General features: G+C 39.3%; 1 protein-coding gene across 2 annotated transcripts in view; it reads left to right on the top strand.

The window, feature by feature from the left end:
• Nucleotides 1-14282, top strand: part of EXOC6B (exocyst complex component 6B) — a 730495-nt gene that overhangs the window by 427240 nt on the left and 288973 nt on the right. For both annotated transcript variants that reach the window (XM_082642964.1, XM_082642965.1), the window contains exon 18: nucleotides 271-450. In XM_082642964.1, coding sequence (XP_082499090.1) covers nucleotides 271-450 — 180 coding nt within the window. The remainder of the gene's footprint in view (nucleotides 1-270; nucleotides 451-14282) is intronic.

Here is a 14282-nt window from a genome sequence, read left to right as displayed (position 1 = left end):
TGAACATAGGTAAGAAGGTACAAAGGATGCAGATAGCTGAGGGCAGTGAAGGCAGTTTCTCTATTTGGTGAATCAATATAATAATTTGTCTTGCAGATACAAAATAGAAAGGACTCTACTGAGCTTTTGAAAACAAGAAAAATTAATGGAGACTGTGATATTACTTGATATTCTCAATTATGTTACTTAGTTTTAGATGTCTCCAAGCAGAGATTTCTGCTTTGCTTATACTGGAATTTTGAATGACTATTCAAATTTCATATTTCACAGGATGCCAGACATGCAGCTGAAGAAGAGATTTATACCAACTTAAACCAGAAGATTGACCAGTTTCTACAGCTGGCTGACTATGACTGGATGACAGGAGATTTGGGCAACAAAGCTAGTGATTACCTAGTAGACCTCATTGCCTTTCTCCGTAGCACCTTTGCTGTCTTCACACACCTTCCTGTAAGTGACCATTGCTTTTACTTTGTCCATCATATAGAAAAAAAGTTTCTTAAAATCTAGATTAGTGAAATATGTTTGTTTCTGCTTTAACTAGCCAGGAAGCTGTGGATATAAAACTCACACTATAATTATCATCCCTTAACAAGATTTAAAGACCTCTTTCTCATTTTTTCATTGACATTTGCTTTTTGTTTATTCTGGAAATGGTTCCTAATATTATGTCTACTTATATCCCTCCTAACTTCAAGGTAATTATTACAAACACATAATGAATGCCTTGGTAGAAGTAGAATAGAAAATTAGGAGTTAAAATTTTAGGTATGTATTTTTTAATTCTAGAATATCCATTTAAATTTTTTTATATCCTCAAATTCTCTGGTGAAATTCTCCATCCTTCTTCCAATTTGTCTATCTTTTCTCTATTTTCTTGAGCATATTTATCACAGACTTTTAAAAATTGAAGTATAGTTGATTTACAATAATATATTAGGGACTTCCCTGGCAGTCCAGTGGTTACGACTCTGTGCTCCCAATTCAGGGGACATGGGTTCGATCCCTCATCAGGGAACTAAAATCCCGAATGCCTCACAGTGCAGCCCCCCCAAAAAAGTTACAATATTATATTAGTTTCAGGTGTACAGCATAGTGATTCAGTATTTTTACAGATTTTACTCCAGTAAAAGTTATTATGAGATAATGGCTATAATTCCATGTGCTATATGATATATCTTTGTTGCTTATCTATTTTATACATAGTAGTTTTGTATCTCTTAATCCCTTTCTCCTGTCTTGCCCCTCCCTCTTTCCCTCTTTTCTATTGTTCCTTGATCTCTATTTTATTTATTTCCTCTCTAATCTTTATTATTTCCTTCCTTCTGATGACTTTGGCCTTTGTTTGTCTTTTTCTAATTTCTTTAAGTGGTTGGTTAGGTACTTTATTTGATGTTTTACTCATTTCTTGAGGAAGGCCTGTATTGCTATAAACTTCCCCCTTAGAACTGCTTTTGCTGCATCTCATAGATTTTGGAGTATTGTGTTTCCTTTTTCCTTTGTCTCAACGTATTTTCTGATTTCCTCTTTGATTTCTTCATTGACCATTTGCTTTTTTAGTAGCATGTTGTTTAGTCTCCACACGTTCATGCTTTTCCCATTTTTCTTCCTGTAATTGAGTTCTAATTTTGTACCATTGTAGTGGGGGGAAATGCTTGATATAATATCTATCTCTTCTTAAATTTGTTCAGGCTTATTTTGTGGCCCAGTGTGTGATCTGTCCTGGAGAATGTTCTATGTGCACTTGAAAGGAATGTGTATTCTGCTGTTTTTGGATGAAATGTCCTGTAGATATCTTTTAAGTTTAACTGTTCAAGTGTGTCATTTAAGACCACTGTTATATGATTGATTTTCTGTCTGGATCACATGTTCATTGATGTAAGTGAGGTGTGAAAGTTCCCTATTGTTATGGTATTGTCATCAATTTCTCCATTTATGTCTGTGAATATTTGCTTTATATATTTAGGTGCCCTTAATATTACACTGAGTGTAATATCCTTGTCTTGTATTGATCCCCTTATCATCATATAATGCCCTTCTTTGTCTTTTGTGATAGCCTTTGTTTGAAAGTCTATTTTGTCTGAAGCGAGTATTGTTACCCTGGCTTTCTTATTGTTCCTGTTTGTGTAAAATATCTTTTTTCATTTCCTCACCTTCTTTGTGTATGTGAGCTTCTTAGGCAACATATAGAAGGGTCTTTGTTTTTTCATTTAATCAGCCACCCTGTGTTCTTTGAGGGAGCATTTGTCCATTGATATTTAAAGTAATTATTAATAGGTATGTACTTATTGCCATTTTGTCACTTATTTTCTGCTTGTTCACGTAGTTCTTCTCTGTTCATTTTTTCTTCTCTTTGTTTCTTCCCTTGTGGTTTTGTTGATCTTCTTTAGTAGTATATACCAGAGAACTCCTAGATGTTTTCATTTTTTACAATTTGCTCTTTTCTTTTGCTGTTCTGATTGGGTGATTTACATTATTCTACCAGACCACTTATGCATTCTTCTGTATCACTTAGTTTGCTATTCATTCCTCCTAGTGTGCTTTTAATTTCAGCTGTTGAATTCTTCATTTCTGATTGGGTCTTTTAAAATACTTTCTAGTTTCTTATTAAAGTTATTAGTGTGTAGATAGATTCTTTCCCCTAATTCAGTTAACGTTTTTTATAACCAATGGTTTGAATTCTTCTTCAGGTAAATTGTTTATTTATGTTTCATTATTTTTTCAGCTGTTTTTTTCTTGCTCCTTCAATTGAGAACAGTTCTTCTGCCATTGCATTTTGCTTAACTTTCTCTGTTTCTATGAGTTTAGGTGAAACAGTTACCTATTGTGGTTTTGAAGGGGTGTTCTTATGTGGCAGCATCCCTATGTGTGCCCAGTGCCTTTGGTGGGAGAGCTGGATTTGGTGTGGAAACAAGTCACATCTTTATTCAGGATGTGCTGGTAGCTATCTGCTTGGTAGGGAGTGGGGCTAGAGATGGAGGAGCTAGACCTGGCACCAGGTGTGAGGTGGGACTTCCCCTCTGCTCAATGGCCATGACCACCCTGTGAGGGGTGGGGTCTGATCCCAAATTCCTGGAGCAGAAGCCCTGAGGGTCTGGCCTGGGCCAGCTCTGTTTCCTTTAACTGTGTGTTTCACCCTTTTTCCACACTGGGAGCCTTGCCCAAGTGGCGGGAAGTGCTGAAGTAAGTTGGGTCCATGGGGTCTCTTGGCCTGTGTTGATTGCAGACAGAGGTTCAAGCTGTCTCTGATATGCTGCCTGTATAGGTTCCAACAATTGTTTCCCTCACAGCTGATCACTGCCCCCGTCCCTGCTGCCCCTGCTCTGTTGTGGAACCACACTATAGAGCTGTTGTTGTCTATGTGGACTCTCAGTATCAGGAGTTGAGCTATGCTCGAGTGCTGCCATCAGAGATTTCGGCTGCTTGTGATGTTCTGCTTGAGTAAGCATTAACAATGACCCCAATCCCACCCAGGCTCCGCCTGAAGACCAGGTTGTCTCTGCATCCCAAGATCGAGTTTTCTCCCTGGTCATGACCACCCCAGATTTAATGCCCTGCTGCGACATGGAGTGAGCAGCACTGGTGCATTGGCTCGGCTCAGGCTGAGGCATGCACTGAGGTGGTTGTGGGAAACCTGGCAGCCACTAGAGCAGAACTCTTTCCACCCTGCCTTGAGGGCAACCCAGCACTCATGTGCTCTTCATGAGCAGTGTTCAGGCTTCCCACTGCCCCCCTGTTAGTCCCAGTGGTCCTCCAACCAGCCAAGGAGGCTTGTCTCTCCTGCGCAGTACCCCAGACTTGGACATCCAATCTGTGGCTCTCACCACTCACTCCCCAGGGCAGGTGTCCACCCACATATTCTTCCTGCTATTCTGAGTCACCTCCCAGGAACACAGGGCCCAATCCGATCACTTTCTTCCCATTCTGCCTGATTACTTGTGTATCTTTCTTACAGCCTTGTTTGTACCGGAATCCTTCTGCCAGTTTCCAGTTAGTTTTCAGTGAGAATTGTTCGACATGTAGATGTATTTTGACGTGTTCATGGGGAGATGTGAGCTCTATGTCCTCTTAATTCACTATCCTGATCCTCCTCCTCTACAGTTCTTTTAAAGACATTTATTAATGCCTATGTGTAGTTCACCTACATATTGGTTCGATTTGTTTCTGAGGTTTTCGTTTTTGTTTTTTTGTTGTTGTTGTTTTCAGTCATATGGTCCTATCTCTTCCTACCATTTTTTGGTATATATTAAACATTGTTTTTAAGATATGTAGAGGTTCCAAATGATATCACCTGCTACCAGAATCAGTTCATCCTTTCCCTTACTAAGTAGCTAGAATGAGTGGGTGGGTTGTGGTTTGAGCCTTATCATCTTAATCCAATCATGATTGATCGGGGTTGAGATTGGGTTGCAGTTGTAATGTACCTTTGGTTTATGTTTTTTTAATTTAATTTAATATTTTTAACATCTTTATTGGAGTATAATTGCTTTACAATGGTATGTTAGTTTCTGCTGTATAACAAAGTGAATCAGCTATACATATACATATATCCCCATATCTCTTCGCTCTTGCATCTCCCTCCCTCCCACCCTCCCTATCCCACCCCTCTAGGGGGTCACAAAGCACTGAGCTGATCTCCCTGTGCTATGCGGCTGCTTCCCACTAGATATTGGCTTTACATTTGGTACTGTATATATATGCATGCCACTCTCTCACTTTGTCCCAGCTTCCCCTTCCCCTTGCCCATGTCTTCAAGTCCATTCTCTAGTAGGTCTGTGTGTTTATTCCTATCTTGCCCCTAGGTTCTTCATGACCATTTTTTTTTTTTTAGATTCCATATATATGTGTTAGCATATGGTATTTGTTTTTCTCTTTCTGACTTACTTCACTCTGTATGACAGAGGTCCACCACCTCACTACAAATAACTCAATTTCATTTCCTTTTATGGCTGAGTAATATTCCATTGTATATATGTGCCATATCTTTTTTATCCATTTGTCTGTTGATGGACACTTAGGTGGCTTCCATGTTCTGGCTATTGTAAATAGAGCTGCAATGAACATTGCGGTACATGACTATTTTTTTTTCTTTTTAACATTTTTATTGATGTATAATTCACACACCATGCAATTCACCAATTTAAAGTGTACAATTCAATTATTTTTAACATATTACATTATTTTTAAAAATTATGGTATAATATACATAACATTAAATTTGCTATTTTAACCATTTAAAAATATAAAATTCAGCAGCATTTATTACATTCACAGTGTTGTGCAACCATCACCACCATCTATTTCCGAAACTTTTTCATCATCCCAAACAGAAACTCTATAACCATTCAGTAATAACTCCCCATTTTTTCTTCCTCCCAGCCCCTGGTAACTACTAATCTACTTTCTGTCTCTGACTTTGCTTCCTCTATATATTTCATATAAGTGAAAGCATACAGTATTTGTCCTTTTGTATCTGGTTTATTTTACTTCACATATTTTCATGACATTTTTTTCTTAAATTCCATACATATGTGTCAGCATACAGTATTTGTCTTTCTCTTTCTGACTTACTTCACTCTGTATAACAGACTCTAGGTCCATCCACCTCATTACAAATAGCTCAATTTCGTTTCTTTTTATGGCTGGGTAATACTCCATTGTATATATGTGCCACATCTTCTTTATCCATTCATCCGATGATGGACACTTAGGTTGTTTCCATCTCCGGGCTATTGTAAATAGGGCTGCTATGAACATTTTGGTACATGACTCCTTTGGAATTATGGTTTTCTCAGGGTATATGCCCAGGAGTGGGATTGCTGGGTCATATGGTAGTTCTATTTGTAGTTTTTTAAGGAACCTCCATACCGTTCTCCATAGTGGCTGTACCAATTCACATTCCCACCAGCAGTGCAAGAGTGTTCCCTTTTTTCCACACCCTCTCCAGCATTTATTGTTTCTAGATTTTTTGATGATGGCCATTCTGACTGGTGTGAGATGATATCTCATTGTAGTTTTGATTTGCATTTCTCTAATGAGTAAAGATGTTGAGCATCCTTTCATGTGTTTGTTGGCAGTCTGTATATCTTCTGTGGAGAAATGTCTATTTAGGTCTTCTGCCCATTTTTGGATTGGGTTGTTTGTTTTTTTGTTATTGAGCTGCATGAGCTGCTTATAAATTTTGGAGATTAATCCTTTGTCAGTTGCTTCATTTGCAAATATTTTCTCCCATTCTGAGGGTTGTCTTTTGGTCTTGTTTATGGTTTCCTTTGCTGTGCAAAAGCTTTTAAGTTTCATTAGGTCCCATGTGTTTATTTTTGTCTTTATTTCCATTACTCTAGGAGGTGGGTCAAAAAGAATCTTGCTGTGATTTATGTCATAGAGTGTTCTGCCTATGTTTTCCTCTAAGAGTTTGATAGTGTCTGGCCTTATATTTAGGTCTTTAATCCATTTTGAGCTTATTTTTGTATGGTGTTAGGGAGTGATCTAATCTCATACTTTTACATGTCCCTGTCCAGTTTTCCCAGCACCACTTATTGAAGAGACTGTCCTTTCTCCACTGTACATTCCGGCCTCCTTTATCAAAGATAAGGTGACCATATGTGCATGGGTTTATCTCTGGGCTTTCTATCCTGTTCCATTGATCTATATTTCTGTTTTTGTGCCAGTACCACACTGTCTTGATTACTGTAGCTTTGTAGTATAGTCTGAAGTCAGGGAGCCTGATTCCTCCAGCTCCATTTTTCGTTCTCAAGATTGCTTTGGCTATTCGGGGTCTTTTGTGTTTCCATACAAATTGTGAAATCTTTTGTTCTAGGTCTGTGAAAAATGCCAGTGGTAGTTTGATAGGGATTGCATTGAATCTGTAGATTGCTTTGGGTAGTAGAGTCATTTTCACAATGTTGATTCTTCCAATCCAAGAACATGGTACATCTCTCCATCTATTTGTATCATCTTTAATTTCTTTCATCAGTGTCTTATAATTTTCTGCATACAGGTCTTTTGTCTCCTTAGGTAGGTTTATTCCTAGATATTTTATTCTTTTTGTTGCAATGGTAAATGGGAGTGTTTCCTTGATTTCACTTTCAGATTTTTCATCATTAGTATATAGGAATGCCAGAGATTTCTGTGCATTAATTTTGTATCCTACTACTTTACCAAATTCATTGATTAGCTCTAGTAGTTTTCTGGTAGCATCTTTAGGATTCTCTATGTATAGTATCATGTCATCTGCAAAGAGTGACAGCTTTACTTCTTCTTTTCCAATTTGGATTCCTTTTATTTCCTTTTCTTCTCTGATTGCTGTGGCTAAAACTTCCAAAACTATGTTGAATAAGAGTGGTGAGAGTGGGCAACCTTGTCTTGTTCCTGATCATACTGGAAATGGTTTCAGTTTTTCACCATTGAGGACGATGCTGGCTGTGGGTTTGTCATATATGTCCTTTATTATGTTGAGGAAAGTTCCCTCTATGCCTACTTTCTGCAGGGTTTTTATCATAAATGGGTGTTGAATTTTGTCGAAAGCTTTCTCTGCATCTATTGAGATGATCATATGGTTTTTCTCCTTCAATTTGTTAATATGGTGTATCACATTGATTGATTTGCGTATATTGAAGAATCCTTGCATTCCTGGAATAAACCCCACTTGATCATGGTGTATGATCCTTTTAATGTGCTGTTGGATTCTGTTTGCTCATATTTTGTTGAGGATTTTTGCATCTATGTTCATCAGTGATATTGGCCTGTAGTTTTCTTTCTTTGTGACATCCTTGTCTGGTTTTGGTATCAAGGTGATGGTGGCCTCGTAGAATGAGTTTGGGAGTGTTCCTCCCTCTGCTATATTTTGGAAGAGTTTGAGAAGGATACATGTTAGCTATTCTCTAAATGCTTGATAGAATTCGCCTGTGAAGCCATCTGGTCCTGGGCTTTTGTTTGTTGGAAGATTTTTTATCACAGTTTCAATTTCAGTGCTTGTGATTGGTCTGTTCATATTTTCTATTTCTTCCTGATTCAGTCTTGGCAGGTTGTGCATTTCTAAGAATTTGTCCATTTCTTCCAGGTTGTCCATTTTATTGGCATAGAGTTGCTTGTAATAATCTCTCATGATCTTTTGTATTTCTGCACTGTCAGTTGTTACTTCTCCTTTTTCATTTCTAATTCTATTGATTTGAGTCTTCTCCCTTTTTTTCTTGATGAGTCTGGCTAATGGTTTATCAATTTTGTTTATCTTCTCAAAGAACCAGCTATTAGTTTTATTGATCTTTGCTATCGTTTCCTTCATTTCTTTTTCGTTTATTTCCGATCTGATTTTTATGATTTCTTTCCTTCTGCTAACTTTGGGATGTTTTTGTTCTTCTTTCTCTAATTGCTTTAGGTGCAAGTTTAGGTTGTTTATTTGAGATGTTTCCTGTTTCTTAAGGTAGGATTTTATTGCTATAAACTTCCCTCTTAGAACTGCTTTTGCTGCATCCCATAGGTTTTGGGTCGTCGTGTCTCCATTGTCATTTGTTTCTAGGTATTTTTTAATTTCCTCTTTGATTTCTTCAGTGATCACTTCGTTATTAAGTAGTGTATTGTTTAGCCTCCATGTGTTTGTATTTTTTACAGATCTTTTCCTGTAATTGATATCTAGTCTCATAGTGTTGTGGTCAGAAAAGTTACTTGATACAATTTCAGTTTTCTTAAATTTACCAAGGCTTGATTTGTGACCCAAGATATGATCTATCCTGGAGAATGTTCCATGAGCACTTGAGAAAAATGTGTATTCTGTTGTTTTTGGATGGAATGTCCTATAAATATCAACTAAGTCCATCTTGTTTAATGTATCATTTAAAGCTTGTGTTTCCTTATTTATTTTCATTTTGGATGATCTGTCCATTGGTGAAAGTGGGGTGTTAAAGTCCCCTACTATGATTGTGTTACTGTCGATTTCTCCTTTTATGGCTGTTAGTATTTGCCTTATGTATTGAGGTGCTCCTATGTTGGGTGCATAAATATTTACAATTGTTATATCTTCTTCTTGGATCGATCCCTTGATCATTATGTAGTGTCCTTCTTTGTCTCTTCTAGTAGTCTTTATTTTAAAGTCTATTTTGTCTGATATTAGAATTGCTACTCCAGCTTTCTTTTGGTTTCCATTTGCATGGAATATCTTTTTCCATCCCCTTTCAGTCTGTATGTGTCTCTAGGTCTGAAGTGGGTCTCTTGTAGACAGCATATATATGGGTCTTGTTTTTGTACCCATTCAGCCACTCTGTGTCTTTTGGTGGGAGCATTTAGTCCATTTACATTTAAGGTAATTATCGATATGTATGTTCCTATTCCCATTTCCTTAATTGCTTTGGGTTCATTATTGTAGGTATATTCCTTCTGTTGTGTTTATTGCCTAGAGAAGTTCCTTTAGCATTTGTTGTAAAGCTGGTTTGGTGGTGCTGAACTCTCTCAGCTTTTGCTTGTCTGTAAACGTTTTAATTTCTCCATCAAATCTGAATGAGATCCTTGCTGGGTAGAGTAACCTTGGTTGCAGGTTTTTCTCCTTCATCACTTTAATTATGTCCTGCCACTCCCTTCTGGCTTGTAGAGTTTCTGCTGAGAGATCAGCTGTTATCCTGATGGGGATTCCCTTGCGTGTTATTTGTTGTTTTTGCCTTGCTGCTTTTAATATGATTTCTTTGTGTTTAATTTTGGACAGTTTGATTAATATGTGTCTTGGCTTATTTCTCCTTGGATTTATTCTGTATGGGACTCTCTGTGCCTCCTGTACTTGATTAACTATTTCCTTTCCCACATTAGGGAAGTTTTCAACTATAATCTCTTCAAATATTTTCTCAGTCCCTTTCTTTTTCTCTTCTTCTTCTGGAACCCCTATAATTCGAATGTTGGTGCGTTTAATGTTGTCCCAGAGGTCTCTGAGACTGTCCTCTGTTCTTTTCATTCTTTTTTCTTTATTTTGCTCTGCATCAGTTATTTCCACTATTTTATCTTCCACCTCACTTATCCGTTCTTCTGCCTCAGTTATTCTGCTATTGATCCCATCTAGAGTATTTTTCATTTCATTTATTGTGTTTTTAATCAATGCTTGATTCATCTTTAGTTCTTCTAGGTCCTTGTTAACTGTTTCTTGCATTTTGTCTATTCTATTTCCAAGATTTTGGATCTGGGAAATAGAATCTTGGATCATCTTTACTTTCATTACTCTGAATTCTTTTTCAGGTAGACTGCCTATTACCTCTTCATTTGTTAGGTCTGGTGGGTTTTTATCTTGCTCCTTCTCCTGCTGTGTTTCTTTCTGTCTTCTCATTTTGCTTATGTTACTGTGTTTGGGGTCTCCATTTTTCAGGCTGCAGGTTCGTAGTTCCCATTGTTTTTGGTGTCTGTCCCTAGTGGCTAAGGTTGGTTTAGTGGGTTGTGTAGGCTTCCTGGTGGAGGGGACTAGTGCCTGTGTTCTGGTGGATGAGGCTGGATCTTGTCTTTCTGGTGTGCAGGTCCACGTCTGGTGGTGTGTTTTGGGGTGTCTGTGGACTTCTTATGATTTTAGGCAGCCTCTCTGCTAATGGGTGGTGTTGTGTTCCTGTCTTGCTAGTTGTTTGGCATAGGGTGTCCAGCACTGTAGCTTGCTGGTTGTTGTCTGAAGCTGGGTGCTGGTGTTGAGATGGAGATCTGTGGAAGATTTTCGCCGTTTGATATTATGTGGAGCTGGGAGGTCTCTTGTGGACCAGTGTCCTGAAGTTGGCTCTCCCACCTCAGAGGCACAGCACTGACTCCTGGCTCCTCAATTTGGGATGATTCGTTGTCTGTTCGTGTATTCCACAGATGCAGCGTACATCAAGTTGATTGTGGAGCTTTAATCCGCTGCTTCTGAGGCTGCTGGGAGAGATTTCCCTTTCTCTTCTTTGTTCCCACAGCTCCCTGGTCTCAGCTTTGGATTTGGCCCCGCCTCTGTGTGTAGGTCGCCGGAGGGCGTCTGTTCTTCGCTCAGACAGGACAGGGTTAAAGGAGCAGCTGCTTCGGGGACTCTGGCTCACTCAGGCTGCGGGGGAGGGTGGGGCACAGAGTGTGGGGCGAGCCTGCAGTGGCCGAGGCCAGCGTGACGTTGCAGCAGCCCAAGGCGCGCCGTGCGTTCTACCAGGGAAGCCGTCTCTGGATCCCGGGACCCCAGCAGTGACAGGCTGTACAGGCTCCTGGAAGGGCGGCGTGGACAGTGACCTGCGCTCGCACAGAGGCCTCTTGGCGGCGGCAGCAGCAGCCCCAGCGTCCCACGCCCGTCTCTCGGCTCCGCGCTTTCAGCCGCGGCTTGCGCCCGTCTGTGGGGCTCCTTTAAGCAGTGGTCTTAATCCCCTCTCTTCGCGCACCAGGAAAGCAAGAGGGAAGAAATAGTCTCTTGCCTCTTCGGCAGCTCCAGAGTTTTCCCGGACTCCCTCCCAGCTAGCTGTGGCGCATTAGCCCCCTTCAGGCTGAGTTCTCGCCGCCAGCCCCAGTCCTCTCCCTGCGCTCTGACCGAAGCCCGAGCCTCAGCTTCCAGCGCCGCCCACCCCGGCGGGCGAGCAGACAAGCCTCTCGGGCTGGTGAGTGCCGGTCGGCACCGATCCTCTGTGCGGGAATCTCTCCGCTTTGCCCTTCCCAGGTACGTGGGGAGTTTCTTGCCTTTGGGGAGGTCTGAGGTCTTCTGCCAGCGTTCAGTAGGTGTTCTGTAGGAGTTGTTCCACATGTAGCTATATTTCTGGTGTATCTTTGGGGAGGAAGGTGATCTCCGCGTCTTACTCTTCCGCCATCTTCTCCGGAAGTGCACATGACTAGTTTTGAATTATGGTTTTCTGAAGTATATGCCCAGTAGTGGGATTGCTGGGTCATATGGTATTTCTATTTTTAGTTTTTTAGGGAACCTCCATACTGTTCTCCATAGTGGCTGTATCAATTTACATTCCCACCAACAGTGCAAGAGGGATCCCTTTTCTCCACACCCCCTCCAGCATTTATTGTTTGTAGATTTTTTGATGACGGCCATTCTGACTGATGTGAGGTGATATCCTATTGTAATTTTGATTTGCATTTCTCTAATGATTAATGGTGTTGAGCATTCTTTCACGTATTTGTTGGGAATATGTATATCTTCTTTGGAGAAATGTCTATTTAGGTCTTCTGCCCATTTTTGGATTGGGTTGTCTGTTTTCTAGATATTGAGCTGCATGAGCTGCTTGTAAATTTTGGAGATTAATCCTTTGTCAGTTGCTCCATTTGCAAATATTTTCTTCCATTCTGAGGGTTATCTTTTCGTTTTGTTTATGATTTCCTTTTCTGTGCAAAAGCTTTTGAGTTTCATTATGTCCCGTTTGTTTCTTTTTATTTCCATTTCCCTGGGAGGTGGGTCAAAAAAGATCTTGCTGTGATTTATGTCATAGAGTGTTCTGCCTATGTTTTCCTCTAAGAGTTAGATAGTTTCTGGCCTTACATTTAGGTCTTTAATCCATTTTGAGCTTATTTTTGTGTATGGTGTTAGGGAGTTTTCTAATTTCATTTTTTTACATGTAGCTGTCCAGTTTTCCCAGCACCACTTACTTATTGAAGAGGCTGTATTTTCTCTATTGTATCTTCTTGCCTCCTTTATCAAATATAAGGTGAGCATATGTGCATGGGGTTATCTCTGGGATTTCTGTCCTGTTCCATTGATCTATATTTCTGTTTTTGTGCCAGTACCATACTGTCTTGATTACTGTAGCTTTGTAGGATAGTCTGAACTCAGGGAGCCTGATTCCTCCAGCTCTGTTTTTCTTTCTCAAGATTGCTTTGGCTATTCGGGGTCTTTTTGTTTCCATAAAAATTGTGAAGTTTTTTGTTCTAGTTCTGTGAAAAATGCCAGTGGTAGTTTGATAGGGATTGCACTGAATCTGTAGATTGCTTTGGGTAGTATAGTCATTTTCACAATGTTGATTCTTCCAATCCAAGAACATGCTATATCTCTCCATCTGTTTGTATCATCTTTAATTTCTTTCATCAGTGTTTTATAGTTTGCTGAGTACAGGTGTTTTGTCTCCTTAGGTTAGGTGTATTCCTAGGTATTTTATTCTTTCTGTTGCAGCGGTAAATGGGAGTGTTTTCTTAATTTCACTTTCAGATTTTTCATCATTAGTATTTGCAATGCAAGAGATTTCTGTGCATTAATTTTGTATCCTACTACTTTACCAAATTCATTGATTAGCTCTAGTAGTTCTCTGGTAGGATCTTTAGGATTCTCTGTGTATAGTATCTCGTCATCTGCAAACAGTGACAGCTTTATTTCTTCTTTTCCAATTTGGATTCCTTTTATTTCTTCTTCTCTGATTGCTGTGGCTAAAACTTCCAAAACAATGCTGAATAATAGGGGTGAGAGTGGGCAACCTTGTCTTGTTCCTGATCTTAGTAGAAATGGTTTTAGTTTTTCACCATTGAGGATGATTTTGGCTGTGGGTTTGTCATATATGGCCATTATTATTTTGAGGTAAGTTCCCTCTATGCCTACTTTCTGCAGGGTTTTTATCATAAATCCATGTTGAATTTTGTTGAAAGCTCTTTCTGCATCAATTGAGATGATCATATGGTTTTTATTCTTCAATTTGTTAATATGGTGTATCACATTGATTGATTTGCATATATTGAAGAATCCTTGCATTCCTGGGATAAACCCCACTTGAACATGGTGTATGATCCTTTTAATGTGCTGTTGGATTCTGTTTGCCAGTATTTTGTTGAGGATTTTTGCATCTATGTTCATCAATGATATTGGCCTGTAGTTTTCTTTCTTTGTGACATCTTTGTCTGATTTTGGTATCAGGGTGATGGAGGCCTCGTAGGATAAGTTTGGGAGTGTTCCTCCCTCTGCTATATTTTGGAAGAATTTGAGAAGGATAGGTGTTAACTCTTCTCTAAATGTTTGATAGAATTCACCTGTGAAGCCATCTGGTCCTGGGCTTTTGTTTGTTAGAAGAGTTTTAATCACAGTTTCAAGTTCAGTGCTTGTGATTGGTCTGTTTATATTTTCTATTTCTTCCTGGTTCAGTCTCCGAAGGTTGTGCTTTTCTAAGAATTTGTCCATTTTATTGGCATATAGCTGCTTGTAGTAATCTCTCATGATCCTTTGTATTTCTGCAGTGTCAGTTGTAACTTCTCCATTTTCATTTCTAATTCTGTTGATTTGAGTCTTCTCCCTTTTTTTCTTGATGAGTCTGGCTAATGGTTTATCAATTTTGTTTGTCTTCTCAAAGAACCAGCTTTTAGTTTTATTGATCTTTGCTATTGTTTCCTTCATT

Source organism: Mesoplodon mirus (genome assembly GCF_964341445.2).
Source record: "Mesoplodon mirus genome assembly, chromosome: 14".
Taxonomy (NCBI): Eukaryota; Metazoa; Chordata; class Mammalia; order Artiodactyla; family Ziphiidae; genus Mesoplodon; species Mesoplodon mirus.
Note: the sequence above shows the minus strand (reverse complement) of the source record. Positions and strands in the feature narration are given on the sequence as shown.